At 32.9% G+C, this 15,113-nt stretch overlaps 1 protein-coding gene and 1 long non-coding RNA gene across 2 annotated transcripts in view; both read right to left on the minus strand.

The window, feature by feature from the left end:
- Positions 1–272: 272 nt before the first annotated feature.
- On the minus strand, positions 273–1,618 carry LOC149416121 (uncharacterized). Its single transcript, XR_016303649.1, has 2 exons — positions 1,423–1,618; positions 273–518 (listed from the first exon to the last, which is right to left on the minus strand). It is a non-coding gene; the product is annotated as an uncharacterized LOC149416121 (long non-coding RNA).
- A 572-nt stretch (positions 1,619–2,190) lies between these two features.
- The window catches only part of LOC149416122 (uncharacterized), a 107,109-nt gene continuing 94,186 nt past the window's right edge, over positions 2,191–15,113 (minus strand). Inside the window, exon 4 of the mRNA XM_089641577.1 lies at positions 2,191–2,422. Within this exon, the coding sequence (XP_089497703.1) occupies positions 2,208–2,422 (215 nt within the window). The 3' untranslated portion in view covers positions 2,191–2,207. The remainder of the gene's footprint in view (positions 2,423–15,113) is intronic.

Here is a 15,113-nt window from a genome sequence, read left to right on the forward strand (position 1 = left end):
CTTAGAAACTCTTCTGTTCTTAGTTTAATAGTTAATACTTGCTACAGTTTACACTTCTTAGTTTAAACTTACTGTAGTTTGTTGCTTGTTAATACCGATTTAAGAAACTACTGGTATGGAGAGTTAATGTTTATATTAGACATTGATCTGGTATAGAGTGAGACTAAAAGAGATTGCGCTACTCTATATAAAGACTAATCTACTGTCGTATCACTTTCACAATACTTAAATCAACTTAGCGTCTTTTAGATTCTACAAGAAGAAAAAAAACATTAAATTAAAAACATTTATTCCACAAAGAAACAAATTAGTCAAGTACTTCCATAAAGCTTCAAAACACTCGTCGTATAAGATACAAGTGGGGTCCTCATTGGAGACCTTGACGTAACCCGGCAAGCACTCGCAGCTGTTGGGAATGCAGGCGCGCTTGCAAACCTTGATGAGGCGTGGCTGGGCACAAGTTCCTCCGGGGCAGGTGGACGCGCAGCGGACCCTCTAAGCGTTCGAATCTGCATATTCTAAAAAAAGCGTAAAATTTGCTGAAAAATAATTTAAAGTTTTATTTTTATTTTCATTGGGTTGTGCGAGGAATTTATCATTTGGTTGTAGTTACAGCAACCTTAATATCATGTCACTTAAACAACTCTATTCTAAAACAATACTCCTTAACATTCATAAATACAAAACACAAGAAAAAACAAAACCCAAGAAAAAAGAAAAAAACACGAGATCTCAGGGTCAAAAACATATCCAACAAGCAACTACAACATACAAAATTTGAGCAAAAAAGCTTTCCATGTACTGTAGTACTTAACTCTACAACAAGATTCCACTCTCATTCAGATATCACAACAATATTTTAGCATTTAAATCTCAAATAAGAAACGGGATACAAAATATAGGAAGATCAGAAATAGATAATATAGTAACACCAAATATAGATAAAAACTGAAATTGAATAAAAAACATAATGTGACATATTTTTAATTTAGAAATATGATATTGAATATTATTTTGATGATAAACGAAAATGTTTTAGAGACAATATCTTTCTTTATGCACAGCACAAAGAACAACATATTATGTAATTATGCAATCAGAAGGCTGCGGGTTTAATTCCCGCAGACGTCATGTATTTTTTCTCGGAAGATTTAAAATAATTATTTAAATGTTTCTTCATGCTAATAAACATTGCTTAAGTATAACATGTAACTATTTAATATATTTTAAATTACTTTATTTTATCCATACAACTAAATTTTCAAAAAATTCAAATGAAATCCTCAGCACGGGAGATCCCAGTGAGGATATCATTATTTCATTTATTACAAAAAAAAACATTCATTATAATTCTAATAATTAATTTCTTGGAGATTAAGTAAATATATGGAGGTGGTTAGTTGTCTTATTTATTCCAGTTACCATATTCACAATCACAAGGATACACGCAGACTCCTTCGTGGTTCCTCAACTTCCCTCTGGGGCACATGCAGTTGGGCCAGTCACATAGCCGTGGATCACTAGTGTTGGGCAGTCTTATGGGACCTCCGCCAAGGAACCCCTCGCAAGTCTGATCGTTCCAGCAGTAACGCAGCAGTTCGCCGCTTGGACAGCCATAATCACCTTAAAACAACATTTATTTCTTTTAAATAATAATTTTAAATAGATCAGTATTGTTTTGTTAACACATCACTAAGATAACTTGTGCTGAGGTGTTATTCTGCCGTTGTGAGAAATATACAATATCCTATTTGAGACTCTCAATGAGAATACTAGTTTCACACATGGCGACAGTATTGTATATTAGGTTGGTAGCAGTTATGAAGTTAAGCATAATAACATTACATAGACACAATGTAGTGAAAAGAAAAGGATAATCCACAAAGTGAATGCAATGGAGCAGTTAATCGGTTTCATATTGTTGCCCACATGCCTTATATCTTCAGGAATATAGGTAATAGGCATTAAAATTGCTTGGCAAACGGAAACTCGATTTTAAGTGCAAAAGCGGTTTTTATTTATTTTTTAAACCGTTTTATAAGAAAGCAAAAAAAGTTAACCACAGGGAACTGTCACAGATAACCTTAGCCATGATATTATATTTTTTTAAGTTGTTTCATTTATGTGTTCATACATTTATTATTATTTTAAGAATGTGTTAATTTCGTGGAGGTTATTTAAATATATGGAGGTGGTTAGTTGTCTTATTAATTCCAGTTACCATCTTCACAATTCCAAGGATACACGCAGACTCCTTCGTGGTTCCTCAACTTCCATCTGGGGCACACGCAGTTGGGCCAGTGACACAGCCGTGGATTAGGGGTGTTCGGCAGTATTATTGGACCTCCGCACAGAAACCCCTCGCAAGTCTGATCGTTCCAGCAGTAACGCAGCACTCCACCTCTTGGGCAGCCATAATCACCTTAAAACAACATTTATTTCTTTTAAATAATAATTTTAAATAGATTAGTATTGTTTTGTGAACACCTCACTAAGATAAATTGTGCTGAGGTGTTCTTCTGCTGTTGTGAGAAATATACAATATCATCTTTGAGACTCTCAATGAGAATACTAGTTTCACACATGGCGACAGTATTGTATATTAGGTTGGTAGCAGTTATGAATTTAAATATAAAAACATTATATAGACACAATGGAGTGAAAAGAAAAGGATAATCCGCAAAGTGAACACAATGGAGCAGTTAATCGGTTTCATATTGTTGCCCACATGCCTTATATCTTCACGAATTTAGGTAATATGCATTAAAATTGCTTGGCAAACGGAAACTCGATTTTCAGTGCAAAAGTGGTTTTTATTTATTTCGTAAGCAATTTTATAAGAAAGCAAAAAAAATAACCTAGGGAAACTGTCACAGATAATCTTTGCCATAATATTTTTTTTTTAAAGTTGTTTCATTTATGTGTTCATACATTTCTATTGAAACAATTATAATTTATGTTTTGTATTGAGTAACCAACCGTCAATTTATCTAAGGCACATTTTTTGGTATTCATAATTCAAACCAATTCGTTATAAAGATTAATCAAAAGTTGTGATTTAGCATTAAGTTTCACCTTAAAACTAACGCTGATAAAAAATGCTGAAAGAGTAAGTAGGACCATTGAAGGCTTAATGCCATCTTACACAACCAGACATAAAAAATGAATACAGAAACTATCTGTTGTTCTAGTACAACAATTGATAGTTCACTCACCACAAAAGAAAAGTGCAAATGCCGTAAGTGAAAATGAAGGTGCAGTTGTCATAGTGCATGTGAATTTATTTGTGGTGGACGGTAATCAATTTTAAAATTTTACTCGACTTCTTAGGATAGCACTTCAGCAGTTAGTTAAAATTGCAAAGCGATTCTGACTTAGGTTGGCCTGGTCTTCTGAAACTCATCTGGTTGCGAATCGATATTATGGGTCTGAGGGATACCGCGGGTGGTAATCATTGCACAAGTTTCCGTTATAGATTCGATATTACATGCACTGATAGAACATGTCCACTTCACCGGTTTTCTTAACCCTAGAGTGGGCGCGCTATGAGCATTTTGCCGCCCTATGCAAAAAACGTTGATATTTCTTAAATCTATTGCGCGTAAACTTTGCTCTTTTTAGTAGCTGCCCCCATTATCATTCGCAACCCGTGCCGAAAGATTGGACGCCATCGGTATGCAGGGGGCTGCTTGAGAAAGAGGTTGTTACTATCAAGTGTCGTCCGGCGGCGATTTGCTCACTGCGCACCTAATCACGTTAGTAAAAATTGTGCTCTATATTATTAACGGTTTAACACATTTATTTTCTCAAAATGAAAACTATTCACTTATTATGAAAAATACAAGTGATACTTAAAACTAAATATAAGAATTACTTATGAGTATTATAGTAGGTAATTCTAAATAAAGAAACTAATGAGTAGTCGGACACTTTTAGTTCACCAATAAATTACAGTATTGTAGGTAGAATGAAAAGGTGAATGTTCTATTACGTATCATCATAAACGCAAGTCTATAGCAATTGGACATTCTATTATGTTTAGAGTAAATAAGAGTTGATTATTTATAAATTTGAAATGTGGACTATATCTTTTGATACTTTTATTGTAAAAACTAAAAAAGCCCTTTTATTTCAATGTATCATACGTGTCCAGAACCATGCAAGAATTTTCAATTAAATTCATATTTACGTAAATGAGGCCAATGATGTTGTTTTTTTAAATGATGAATATTGCCAGTATAAATAGCCAAATAATTTACAAATCCAATACTGAACACTTGATGCTAAGCCGACAGTACTTGAAGAAGATTGCGATGGTCCTGGTCAAGCCATATATGACCGCAAGGTCTTTTGTAGACACTTTAAATATTCCTCTGAGGGACTAAATTGCTTGCTTTGTTCATATAGAACAAGCATTATCTTCAAAGAAGGAAGGCAATTGTATAAATATGTCCATCAAAGAAAAATAGACGCTCGAAAAAAGGGTGTTGCAGATGCTCAAAATTGCAGTGCAACGAACATTTGCACATACTTATGTGAAACTTTTTCGCCAAAGCATATCATGGAGATTTAGAAAATATTTAATGTTGTTATTTTTTTCCATTTTTATAAATATTATAGAAGGATAATGTGGGATAACTTAAAAAAGTAAATAAAAATATTAAATTTTTAAAACCGACTGATAATCAAAGTTCCTTGAGCAGAGTTCAATAAATATGTCGATTTGTAATGTTTTACTTTTGTTTTACTTAAATCCTGAGAAAATAAATCAATTAAATTGCATTATTCCTACTTAAAATTGTTCACGAAAACGAGCGGAAAAATGCTCCCCACGCGCCTACAAACGTTTTACGGAAAGACGCGCACACTCTAGGGTTAAACGACAGAAGATGTATAAATAAATTGTTACAAATTTCACTAATGTGGTTACCCCACACTGTAAGAAATGAAGAGGTAGTTGAGTAACAGCTTGGGTGGGGGGATGCAGGAACATTTGTTAGAAGGAGATGTATAAATTGCATCAAAATGTAAGAAATATGAAATACGCAGGACTAATTGAAAGGAAATTGACACAATTCACACGCACCTACACGTGTTGCAAAATTGAAGAGTTTGAAGAAATACAATTTTCACAGTGTTCCAATGTCCAGTCTAGATATCGGATACATGGTTGAAGTTTTACACAATATTGTAAAATCGGTAAACATAGCCCTCCTCCGACAACCCTGGTAAAGTTCTATCAAAGGATAAGCTACCAGAAAAGTAAAAAAGGTTAAACTTGAGAATAGCACGAGGGGCACATGTCCTTTCGAATTTACAGGCATAGTTCGATTCTTATCAAATAAGATTAAAATCAATATCACTCTTAACAAACAACCTGATTGATAATGTAAATTGTTGGTCGCTTTTCAATTTCAAAATTCACCAGAGTAATCTAGAACAAATATGTTATGGTCCTTAGCGATTAAATTTATAAACACATATTTATGATGTAAAAAAAGACTTTCTTTTGGATGAGAATAATTAAATTGGTTTTGCGGCAAAAATTGTTCTCTTTTAAAAGTTTTCCTAATTTTTGAAATGCTTAGAGTCCAAGTAAATCTTGCTTCCAAAAAATTGTGCGTCTTGTCTAAGGCGCACAAAACATATGGCATATTTTTCAATAGACCAGCTACTAACCCCATAAAAATCTCAAGTACGACCAACAATTGAATTTGGTTTAGTCTGGTCTCTAGTCTGAAGCCCCACAATACGTGATAAACCTACTTGATTCTGTGTAAAGGATTCGGTCCATCCGATTGACAATGATTGACCAATTGCCTCTATCTCTAATTCACAGAGATGCCGAATCTATTCTACAGGAATTTTAATGGAGCCTACTCTAGGAGCTAACAAAATGGAACACATGATTCATGAGAATGGGCCGCTTCTTCGAATCGTTTTTGTGTAAGACGGTTCGTATGTGGAACGAACTGCTGACATCTGCTTTCCTCCCTCATGCAATCCAGGTCTATTTAAGATCCGAATTAATATCCTATCTTAACGTGCCTCACAACTCTGCACAACGACATAGCTTCTCTGCCTTTACACTGTACAGATAGGGGCGCTATTGTGAGGTGTCACAGCAAAAAAATAAACATATAAAATAGACAACTTTCTGGTTGCCAAGCCAATTGCTAATCAACAATATAACTTAACAAGTATTAGTACATAAATAAGCAATTGAACTTTTTTTCTTACCACTCTGCGCTTTGGAACCTGCAACCACGCAGGCTAGAAACAATCCCACCATAACAAACTTCATTTTGAAGATTCCTGAAATGAAAAGTTTTATTAACCACTTGGATTGTGTATCATTTGGTGCACAGTACACGAATTGCAATTGAGTATTTTTAACTGATAAAGACTCATTACAGTTTTTCCATCTCGCTTTGTATTACTGTGAGATATATGATTTCAGCAGTGTTCGAAAGAGCCAACTCTACGATTTGTATTTGCATTTAAAAGTTATGCATAAACACTTCAAAATAATAATAATATATTTGAAACGTCGTCGACCACCATTCTTTTCATGGTGCAAAAGAAATGTCAAAGTTTACTTCCATGAAATGAAAAAACATTCACATTATGTTTATGTAATTAAATACGTTTTTTTTGTTTTCCATATATTTTTACAGTTTACCAGATAAATAAACGATTGTAAAAAAATCCTCTATTTTTTCAAATAAATTTAACTGGCAGTTTATAACATTAAAATCTGAAAGAGTCTTACATTTACTCACGGACGTAAAAACAGTACATATTTCATTTTGGAAATTTGAAAAATTGACTAACTTCACATATAAATAAAAAAAATATTTAAAATGTTCAACCCGCAAAAAAAAACTTTCATTTTACTTTAATACATCTATTTTTAAGTGCCCTTTTTGACAGAGTATTAAACCTTCGAACATTTTAATGAAACCTTTAAGGACTGTAATGTCAACTGATTTCAGAAAAATACGAATATGTGTGCGCGTGTGTACGTGATTGCCACCAAAATATAGATAATTATAGAATGCATTGTCATCGACAGCGAGTCTATCTGCAGAGTGTCAGCTCGATTGAATGTCAGGAAGCGGGTTAATTTCCGGTTCCAAAATTTGCATACATGCAACACTGAAAATTAGTGAAAATCAAAGAAAGAATATTTAATAAAATAGTTAAGTTCTTACCGGAATATAAAGAGAGTGTCTCACTGATGCGGACGTGAAAATGTTTCTTTATATATATCGGAATGTTTTGTTTGATTTTCTTGCTTGCACAATAATAATTAATGTTTTCAGTTTATTTTTAAACCTTACGATTGCTATTCTTATAATGATTTATCGAACACTTGTTGTGTTCGTCCAAGGGATGTCACTGGTTTTTTTTACGTCTTCACTACGATGGTTTTATGAAGAAACAAAAGAAACGAGGTTCTGGGAAGGAAAGGTATGAGGGTGGGTAGTAATCTGGGGGTCAGCGTGTTCCGGAGTGACGGACGGATGAATCCATCCGTTCCAAGGTACCACTGTGGTAGAAAGTGTGGTTAATAACAAATTGCTCACATATCTCGACAATAAAAACATCCCAAGCAATCGGCTATATAGATTTCAAAGAAACCGATCGTGTGGCGATTTGCTCGGGATCAGTACTGGGAGCGTTTTAAAGAAACTAATATTGTCGAGTTGGATATCTACAAAGCCTTTGATTGGGTCTCATACGATCTCATTGATTTCAATCTATCAGTTGGATTATGGACTTTCTCGAGGGAAGAACAATTCAGACGATAGTTGACGGCTGTTCTTTTTCTCAGCACCAAATCCATGGAAGATCTCGTTAAATGTGCATCAATTCACCACTACGCTGACGATAGCACCTTTTACGAGGGTTATATTTTTGACAAGCCTTCTTCTAATTACAGCTCGGGAAGGTTGATGTCTGGGGTAAAGCCAACCTCGTCAGTCGTCAGTATATACGTCTCAATAGGATTTTTGAGACGTTGAAACTGACCAGGTTGTGTTGGGTAAGGGTTTCTCTGATTTCGACAAATTCGGAGTTCAGTGAGAGTTGTGCAATTCGATGGTAGTACCCCCCACAATAAATACTAAATTGAAATCCTGAAGTAAATTTCTCGGACCAGTTCAAGAATCGTAGGACCCCGAAGAGTAATAGGGCCTCTTGTATGGGGCTAGCATAAAATCTTAACATAGAATCTTCAATAGTGACCAGTTCGTCACCCCACTACTTATTTGCCCGAACGACCAATCAGCAAATTTTACAGGAGAGGATGTAACATTCTTTATTTCAATGAAATGTTATAATAGGTGTTTGAGATGAAGCGATTTTAGTTAAGCATTAGCTTAAGCGATTGTTAGTAAAGTAACTAATAATCGATTTTTGGTACTTTATTTTTAGTTTTAAAATGGAAATTGAATAATTTTCTTAGTAGTCGAGTTCATATAACCTGGGCTTTTTCAAGATGCGAATTATGGAAGCCCTTCCTATAGCTTCCACCTTAACTCACCTCACAACGCTGCCCAACCAGATATCGATATAATTCCCCTGTCTTTACTCTGTACGGATAGAGGTGCTCTTGTGAGGTGTCACATAAAAAAGTGATTAGTCATTTTTGCGATCATTTTTCTATTAGTAGTAGTTTGAAATGCAAAGCTTAAAAACATTTAATATAGCTTCTTAGTTAGTTAGACCAATTGTAAATAAACGAATAGCTCCTAAAAATTAGGAAAAATTGTAAACAAAGTTTAAATAATAATTTTATCTACCTACAGATTTGACGTTTCATCCTTGTTCATACGAATTTAAAGAAATAAACGCAAATAAAGCTTTATTTAAGCAGTAAAAAGTGCAGAATATATTGATTTCGCGATCGTGCGTTGTTTGTGCGTTTTTAAACTTTAAAAAAGTGACTCTGTGCTCTATTTCATTGTTTGTGAAAAAAGGACAATAAGACACAACAATTTAGTGAATTGAAGAATTAATAAAAAGTGAAAAATAACGAAATTTAAAGTTTATCCTAAATATCTAGAAGCTCAATAAAAACGGTGTTTTTTAAATCAAAAAAATGAATCCACATCAATTTATAGATTCTGCGAAGGAGGGTGTGTTCAAGATAAAGTGAATAAATTTACCAAAGAACAAATTTACTTAATTACAACGATATCTTCAGAAAATATACAAAATAAAATCAGGAAGAAAATTAACTTAAGTAAGATTGGTGCCAAAGTGATTGGTGTTAATGCGATGTCTAAAAATAGAATACTTATAAAATGTTCGACAAAGTACGATGCGGAAAAAATGAGTAAAGCTATTGGGGACGAGTTCAAAGATATCAGTGCTACAGAAATTAAAAAGAAAAGACCAACTATAATAAGGATGATATTATACAAGATATAATCGAACAGAATGAATACATCAAGGATGTGACGATACATCAAGGATGTGACCAGAAATTGAGATAACACATCTAATTACATAATAGAAGTTAGTACTGAAATAAGAAGAAGGCTAGTATATACCGGTAAAATCTATGTGGGATACCAGAGAATACAAGTAGAGGATGCCCATCCTCTAGTGCAGTGCTATCACTGCCTGGGCTTTGGACATACTTCTGTCAGGTGTCTTCAGAAATAAAATGACAAACCATTGTGTACACACTGTGCTGGTGATCATTCCCACAAAGATTGTGCTAAGATTGTGCTTAGTGGGTTACCTTTCCTATTATTATAAAACTTGTAATGTGAAATATATAAATTGGGAAAAAATAAAGGAAATAAAAAAAAATAAAAAAAAGATAAAGAATTTAAGTTTAATTTGAGTTCAAATTGTGATAAAAAAATTAACTGGAATATTGAAATCAGGCATTCTGCAAACGATAAAACGAAATGTATTGTGTTTAAAAAAAGAGCATTTTAGAAAAAAAAGAATATTGACTAGAAAAATGATTTAACATGTCCCAAAGTAGAAATAGTGTTATTACATTTTATTACATAAATATTTTTATAAAAATTATGAAAGATCACAAAATAACTAACAATAATAACATAATTATATGACATTATTTATTGAATGGTAATATCATGACGACACCTTCAACAACATATTTTTTTTTACTTAAGCATGCATTTATTCACTGTGTACTATATTTCACATTCATTATTATAAAAACAGCTTTTAAAAAAATCTTAAAATATGACAAATATTTTGAAATAACACTAGATGTGAACATACAGTTTATTTTATATTTATTAAGCCTTTATCAAAAACTACTTGTACCAATTAGCTTGTACCATCACTTTCATATTGTTAAATATTTAACATTTAATTCTTCAATTTATACTCAAAACACGTCTGTTGTTAAACAAAACAAGAAAATAATTCATTACCATCACGAATTAAATGGCACAGATTAATTTTTTTTATTTAGATAATGATAACGAAATAGAAAGTAGTACAGTAAATCATTTAGATGATTCGATAAAAAAACAAAACACAAATACATCTGATAATCTTGTTTGTATTCAATTTAATATAAGATCTATACAAAAATATTGGGATGTATTGCATATATATTTACTCAATTGTTTGAAGCATATTGACATTCTGATGCTATGTGAAACATCTATTCAAACTGAAAGTATGTGCATGTACAATATTCCTGGATATAATGCATATAACTACTGCAGGACTGATAAGTCAGGAGGAGGTATTATATTGAATATAAGAAACAAATCTGAATTTAGACTAAAAACATTACAATCAATACATTTTGAAAATATAACAGGAAAGCTCATACTCCAGGACAAAACAAAAGTCAATATAATAGCTATCTATGGACCTCCTATTTTCAGTAAATCTTCATTTCTGACGGAATTATCATCATATCTTGAGACAATTAATAGTAAGAAAAATTTTATCTTACTTGGAGATATAAATCTAAATATGCTTGATGAACAAGATAATATTGTAACTTCATATGAAAACTTACTTATTAACCATTATTTAACTAAATGCATCAATGTAGGAACCATAGAAGCTGTATTAAATGGACAAATTATTCGCACGTGTGTTGACTATATATTTTCCAAATTTAGAGGCAAGAAAATAACTGCTTGCGTCTGTGAAAATAATATTGCCGATCATTTTATCACTGCTATTAATATAAAATCTCATAAACGTCAGGTAGACTTTGCAAATAAGTATATTCAAATCATCTCACAAAAGGATATTGATAGATATATCAGAGATTATAACTGGATTAAGCTTATACAGGAGAAGGATTGTATTTCATTAATTGAAAAAATAAAAGCTTTATTTAATAAATTTTACAAGAGAAGATCTTAAACGATAGTGCAAAAACCAAAAACACCACCTTATGCAATAAATGAATGGGTAAGCAGTGAATTAATATCTCATATAAATAAAGAGGATAAACAATATAAAAAATGGAAAAGTACACCAACAAACAAAACATATGAAACAGAATACAAAAAATCACAAAACTTAGTCAATAAACTTATAAATAAAGATAAAACTAACTACTATGATAATAAATTTAAAAACTGTTTTAATGATACAAAAAAAACTGGGATGAGAAAAATTATATTTTAGGACGTAAACCAAAAAACGATTGTGATAAAATAATAACACGATATATGTTAAGAGATAGAACTGAGGATTCTGTCTCAAATGATTTTGTGAATTACTTCTCGGATAACATCAGCAACATGTTAGATAAATGCAATCACAAAGCTACTAATATTGTACTGAAAGAACTGCTTCACAGTTTATTTATACCAAGAGCTACTATAAATGATATTGAAAACATTGTTAAAAAAATGTATAACTCTAAAAGCACAGGTATTGACAATAAAAGAATGTTTGATTTAAAAAGAAATATGAAAACGCTTGGGTCAATAATTACTTATTTAATCAATAAGATAATAAAACAAGCAAAAATTCCACAAGAATTTAAATGAAGCATTACTATACCAATATTTAAATGTGGAAAGCACATTGAACTGGGAAATTATAGGCCTATTAGTATACTACCTGCGTTAGAAAAAATTCTCGAAAAATTTTGGTCAAATAAATTAAATAATTACATTGAAAAATTCGCTATCATAGATCCAAATCAATATGGCTTTCAAAGAAAAAAAATACTGAAAAACTACTGCAAGATTTTTTCAATTGCATAAATAATAAATTATTTGTTATTGTGTTATTTATCGAATACTCTAAAGCTTTTGACACAATTAACTCAAAAAAACTGCTAGAAACCTTAGAAAAAATTAGAATAAGAGGAAATGTGTTAAATTTATTTAAAGATTATCTTAGAAATAGAAAAATATGAACCAAAATGAATAATACTTTTAGTGAAACAAAGAATGTATCTGCAGGAGTTCCACAAGGTTCCATATTGGGACCTACATTATATATAATTTATGTAACTATAGTGAAAAAACTTTTCTCTTTTGTTAAACATTTTGTATTTACAGATGATACGGCATTAGTCATATCACATAAATATCTAAAAATTGCAATTGAACTCATGCAAATTGACTTTAATCAACTTTGTAAATGGTCATATGTTGTAATGATCTGCACTTTTCAAAACTTTTCTTTCTGTGATGAATTTTCTTTAAGTCCCAAAGGTAACTTTTCCATAAGGCTTTGATTATGTATATATCCGGGGTAGGAATATCCTCCCTTTCGTTTGTACAAGCCTTTGCTCCTCTCTTTATTACACATCTCTTCAAGTGTGCGTATCCTAGTTTGTCTACGTGTTTTACGACCTTGAAGGTAATTATTTCACGTGACGGTTCAGTATAAAAAGGTTTCACTGAACGTTGTGTTGGTTTTTTGTTTCTCGGTATAGAAACCTAGTTATCTATGTATGTGTGTGGTATCCCTCGGTTCTTTTGAGATAGAGTGAGTTGAATCCATTACCGCTGTGTTTTAAAGTCATTTCATAAGCCTTATTTTCTGTCTCGCCTGCTCTCCAACTAGCTACGTGATTCTACCTGTCGTAGGGTAATGTGAGTATGATAAAGTGTTAGATTTTATATATATGATATACATACGATAAATTTATGGTGTTAGTTGTCGGCGCCATCCATGTATATATTTTGGGAGGGAAAGGAGAGGAACGAAAATGAATTTTTTCAAGCTTAGTTGGCTCCTCGTCTTTACCAAACAAATCTGATGGATGATAATTAGAACAAGGCAATCGATATCTGCGTGTCTGGATATCCGAACCGGCCGGGTCTGACGGGCTTTGCTTGGCCTCCTCTTGTTCCAAATTTGCAACCTTCACGCCAGAATAAAAAAAACCAGGTCTTCTCACCAATTTCAGAAATGCCCCAACCTCATTACACCTCCAGGAAAATCTTCTTTACTGAATGTAGAAGGGGAAAACCATGACATCCCTTGTCACGAATCTAGTCGCGAAAATGTGACACGTAAGGTCTCAAGTTACATACCACCTCCAGAAAACGCTGTAAATTCCACGTCGTCGGGAACTTACATCCCTTTCTAGGTCAATAACACAGATAACACACGACGATCTTGTGGACATTAAGTCAGCTTCTATCGATAAGTTATGTGCTTACCCATTCAGCCAATTATCATGTGAGATATATGTAAGGTTTACTCGAAATGCCAAACTTAGGATGAGGACTGTCTGTATTTCAATATTTAGTTCCAGTAATTATTTTATGAGGTCACTAGCACCCTCGTGTATTAGGTATGGGTATCTTCTATTGAATACTTATCCTCTCAGGTAGGTATAAACGGATAATTGGTTTGATTTTGGCATTTAATTTTATGAGGCTGCCTACCTCTCAAAAGGGACCTGTTGAGAAAAGTTGTTCGGTTGATAGTTTTATTTCGGTGATTACCATCTCCCCTTTTGACTCTAGATTTGTTCTTTTATATCCCAATTTGTAAATTAGAAAGTCAAATAACAGATGATAAGTGTTCATTTTTGTTCTGTCTGGTTGCATCCGATCGCTTTCTATTTGGGCGGTCGTACGCTAGCAAAACCTCCCTTTCGACTGACTGTACTCCGCGCCTCGGCCTACATATGAAAAGGTCATTGGCCCGTCTCCCTTTTACAGCTGATAGATAATCTGTCTGACGCATTCCTTTGATGAAACATTATTTGGGCGGCAGGTGTTGTAAACTTGGTTCCTGTTCTTCGGTTGCATCCGTCTTTTAAAGGGTTTTCTGGAATTCAATAAATAATATAAAAAAACTCACCCTGTGCGTCATCTCCCAATCACAGCATGAAACCTACCTGGTTCCACCCTACATAGCTAAATCAGTTTAGTTTAACTTCTCTCTCTCGGCACTCCTTCCTCCTTTTAGCGAAGTCCTTGCAATTTGTTCAATTTTTGGTCCCCTCCCTATATCTATAAAAGGGTAATTAAATAATTATGTAAATAAAATTTTACCTCCCTAATACCTCTGTCAGGATTCGAACCCGCAGTTTTATGATTTGTTTAATTCTCTGGTTTACGGTCTCTGTGGATAGAACGCCATCTCGCTAATTATTCATTCCTCCCTAGCTCGATTAATCGATATGGTGAACACTTCCTGCTGCTAAATACGTCCACTTTATTTTAAAATGCAATTATTATTATTATTATTATTATTATTTCTATGTTTTTAAGACAAGTAATTTAGTTTGAACTGTTTACGAAATCACGTTTAAATTAACACAATTCAATAATACAATCGCGCCCTTGAGGTGATTTTTTACAAAGCGGCGCTTTACAAATTATCCAATTATTATTATTGTTATTATTATTATTTCTATCCTCACTGAGTCCAATCATTTTCACTTCACCGGTTCAATAATATTTCACTTTAATTTAATACTTAACAATAATTTTTAACACCATCTGAATTCACTAACTAAGCGTAATTTCATATCATCACTACTGATTTTTAATTGATTTCTCGGAGCTCTCTTCGTATCCAAATTCAAACCCCGACTGTGTCCGTCCTGCGATCTCCTCTCTTGGTATTCCTTCCCGTGGGAACGTGTTTACTTAAGGGCCTGCCTGTAA

Source organism: Hesperophylax consimilis, chromosome 17 (genome assembly GCF_061612785.1).
Source record: "Hesperophylax consimilis isolate HC1 chromosome 17, BYU_Hcon_1.0, whole genome shotgun sequence".
NCBI classification, from domain to species: Eukaryota; Metazoa; Arthropoda; class Insecta; order Trichoptera; family Limnephilidae; genus Hesperophylax; species Hesperophylax consimilis.